This window comes from Stenella coeruleoalba (assembly GCF_951394435.1).
Source record: "Stenella coeruleoalba genome assembly, chromosome: 13".
NCBI classification, from domain to species: Eukaryota; Metazoa; Chordata; class Mammalia; order Artiodactyla; family Delphinidae; genus Stenella; species Stenella coeruleoalba.
Window position 1 is genome coordinate 82,262,996 of NC_137159.1, and position 2,802 is coordinate 82,265,797.

The following is a 2,802-nucleotide window of genomic DNA, read 5'->3' on the forward strand; positions in this document are numbered from 1 at the left end:
TGATCCCTGGACGCCCCTCCCCGCCCCTGCCCCCACCCCCGGCCCCTGGACAGCCGGAAACACAAAGGGATCTTACCCGGCCTCATCAGAGGTGCCCAAGGGGGCCTTCAGAGTTCTGTTCAGGAGAGGGCTGGGGGACAAAGGACGGCCCCTCCCGGGCAGTCACTGGCAGGCCTGTCACACCCGTCCATCCGTCTATCCACCAGCCCAGTCCGTCTGTGCGCAGGTCGTCCCTCGTCACTTGCAGCTCTGGAGCCGGGTCCTGTGGTGCTTCTCCTCGGTCAGCAGGGGGATGAAGGTGTCGCTGCGGGAGATCTTCAGCTGGCTGCTCCAGCTCAGCCCCTCCTTCCCGGCGGGCTCTGGCGGGAGGTTGTCCAGGTCGCCGCGGGAGCCCCCTGTCTTGCCCTCGCCCACACTGCTGGAGTTGAGCTCCATCAACTCCAGCTCGTGCTTGGCTGCCGTTTCCAGGACTCGCTGCTTGTTGTAGTATCTGACAAAGTTGTTGATGATGGGGTGGATGGGCAGGGCAATGGCGATGACCCCACACAGGAAGCTGATGGCTGCATTGAGCTTGCCCAGGGTGGTCTTGGGGTAGATGTCACCATAGCCAACCGTGGTCATGGTGATGATGGCCCACCAGAAGGACTGCGGGATGCTCTTAAACAAGGTCTCCGGGTGGCTCTGCTCCATGGTGTAGCCCAGGGCCGAGAAGACGAAGATGCCCACGGCCAGGTACATGAGCAGCAGCCCCAGTTCCTTGAAGCTGCGCTTGAGGGCATAGGTGAGGGTCTGCAGCCCCGAGGAGTGGCGCGCCAGCTTGAAGATGCGGGCAATGCGCATGATACGCAGGGCCTGCACCGCCTGCTGCACGTTGGTCAGCTCCATCATGCGGGCGCCCAGGTGCGTGAGCGTGAGGCTCACGTAGAAGGGGAGGATGGCCAGCACGTCCACGATGTTCATGAAGGACAGGGCGAAGTGCAGCTTGTTAGGCGAGGACAACAGGCGCAGCAGGTACTCCAGCGTGAACCAGCCGATGCACGCCGTCTCCACGTTCTCCAGCGTCGGGTGCTCCACGCGGTTGCCCTCGGCGTCCAGCACCTGCAGCTCGGGGATGGTGCCCATGCACATGACCACCGACGAGACGAGGATGAGCAGGAAGGACAGCACGGCCACCACCCGCGCCGGACACGAAGACTCGGGCTTCTCCAGGAACTTCCAGACGCACTTCTGGCAGCGCTGCCAGCGGCCCTCGGCCGTGTCCACGCCCAGGTCGTCCAGAATGAGCTGCACGCGGCGCGCGATCTCCTCCAGCTCCTCGCGCTTCTCGCTCAGGTGGCTCTTGCAGCAGTCGTCCAGGAACTTGAGGTCCACCTTCCAGAAGTCCATCTCGTTCTTGAAGCAGATGGGGCAGATGCCCTTCTTCATGTGGACCTCCCCGAAATAGTACACCTCAATGACACACTTGAACGCGTCCGGGTCCCTGTCGAAGTAGAACTCGCGCTTCCCGGGGTCGTAGTCGTCGCACAGGGAGAAGATGGTGTCGTAGCCCCCGGCCAAGCAGTCGATGAGCTCCGCTAGCCGGGTCTCGGGGTACCGGCTGAGGAGGTCTCCGTACAGCACCCGCCGCACGCCTCCCACGTTGACGACGATCTCCATGTCGTCTCCCGCCCGGGAGCCCCGGCTGCCCGGCTCCGGGAGGCTGCGCTCCCCGGCCCCGTCCATTCTCCCGGCGAGTGCCCGCGCGGCCTCGGCTCCGCGCCCTGCCGCCGCCGCGGGGTCCGGCGGGTCCCGCCGCTGCGCGGCCCTCGAGGAAGCCCGGCAGGCGCCCGCCTGCCTGGAAGCGCGGTCACAGCGGGCGGCAGCGGGCTGGGGCGCGCCGCGGGGGAGGCAGGCGCTTGGCGGCGGGGCTCCGGGCGGGCATCCGGGCGCTGGGGTGCGCCGGCGGGGGGCTCTCGCGGCCACCGGCCTCGCCCCGAGCGCTCACCCAGGCTCCCGGGTGGCGCGATCCGCCGCTTCGGCTCGGCCTCAGGCGGGAGTGGGGTCCCCTCGTGGGCAGCAGGAACCGTCCTCCGTCCCCGGGCGCGCGGATCCCCGCGTGCGACCCCGGCGCGAGACGTGCCACGCGGCCGCCGGCCCCACGCAGCCCGCCGAGGTTTGCGGAGAGCAACTTGGGCTTGCTATGCCCGAGCCGGTTCCAAACACAATAGGAATTCCAGCCTGACGTCAGGAGCGTTTCAAACTGTACCCTCTTCTGGTGAAATTCTGCAAGGCACGCGCGGCAGCTGCAGGGGAACGGGTTAACCCTTGGGCAGACGGGCACAGCTGCGCGCCGGCCACCGCCGCTGCCGCGCGACTGCCCGCGCCTCCCGGCGCCGCAGGTCACCCACGGGCCCGGGACCCCCGGGCTTGGAAGCGGCAGGCCGGCCGGCGCTGGCTGGAAAGTTTCTCTCTCCCTGCTGTGTCCAGAAGATCGATGGTGAGTGAACACGGCCGCCTGTTGCTCCGCCGGAAAGCGTGCCCAAGAAAGCCCTTCAGACGCGGCTCCCGCGTCCGGGCCGGCCGATCCTGCCTGGTCCCGGCAGGTTCCCTAACTCCCCCTAACGCCGCCCTGCCGTGGGCGGCACTTTGGCCTCCACCCGAGCACTGTCCGACCGGGACAGCCAGTCCAGCCCCGGGTAGCAGAGAAGGGACTGCCCAAGGTCACACCGTGAAATGGAAGTAGAGCCCAGCGTGGCCTCCTCTTCATCCAGAGCTTCCCGCCGTCCTGGCCGATTGACAACGCGCCGGTTAGTGGTTTGAAAT

At 67.3% G+C, this 2,802-nt stretch overlaps 1 protein-coding gene across 1 annotated transcript; it reads right to left on the reverse strand.

The window, feature by feature from the left end:
* Positions 1–237: 237 nt before the first annotated feature.
* KCNF1 (potassium voltage-gated channel modifier subfamily F member 1) lies at positions 238–1,877 on the reverse strand (the record flags this gene model as incomplete). The annotated part of the gene is made up of 1 exon (XM_079941217.1): positions 238–1,877. Exon 1 carries the CDS (start codon positions 1,720–1,722, stop codon positions 238–240), a length of 1,485 nt encoding a protein of 494 aa, XP_079797343.1. The 5' UTR covers positions 1,723–1,877.
* Between the last annotated feature and the right edge of the window lie 925 nt (positions 1,878–2,802).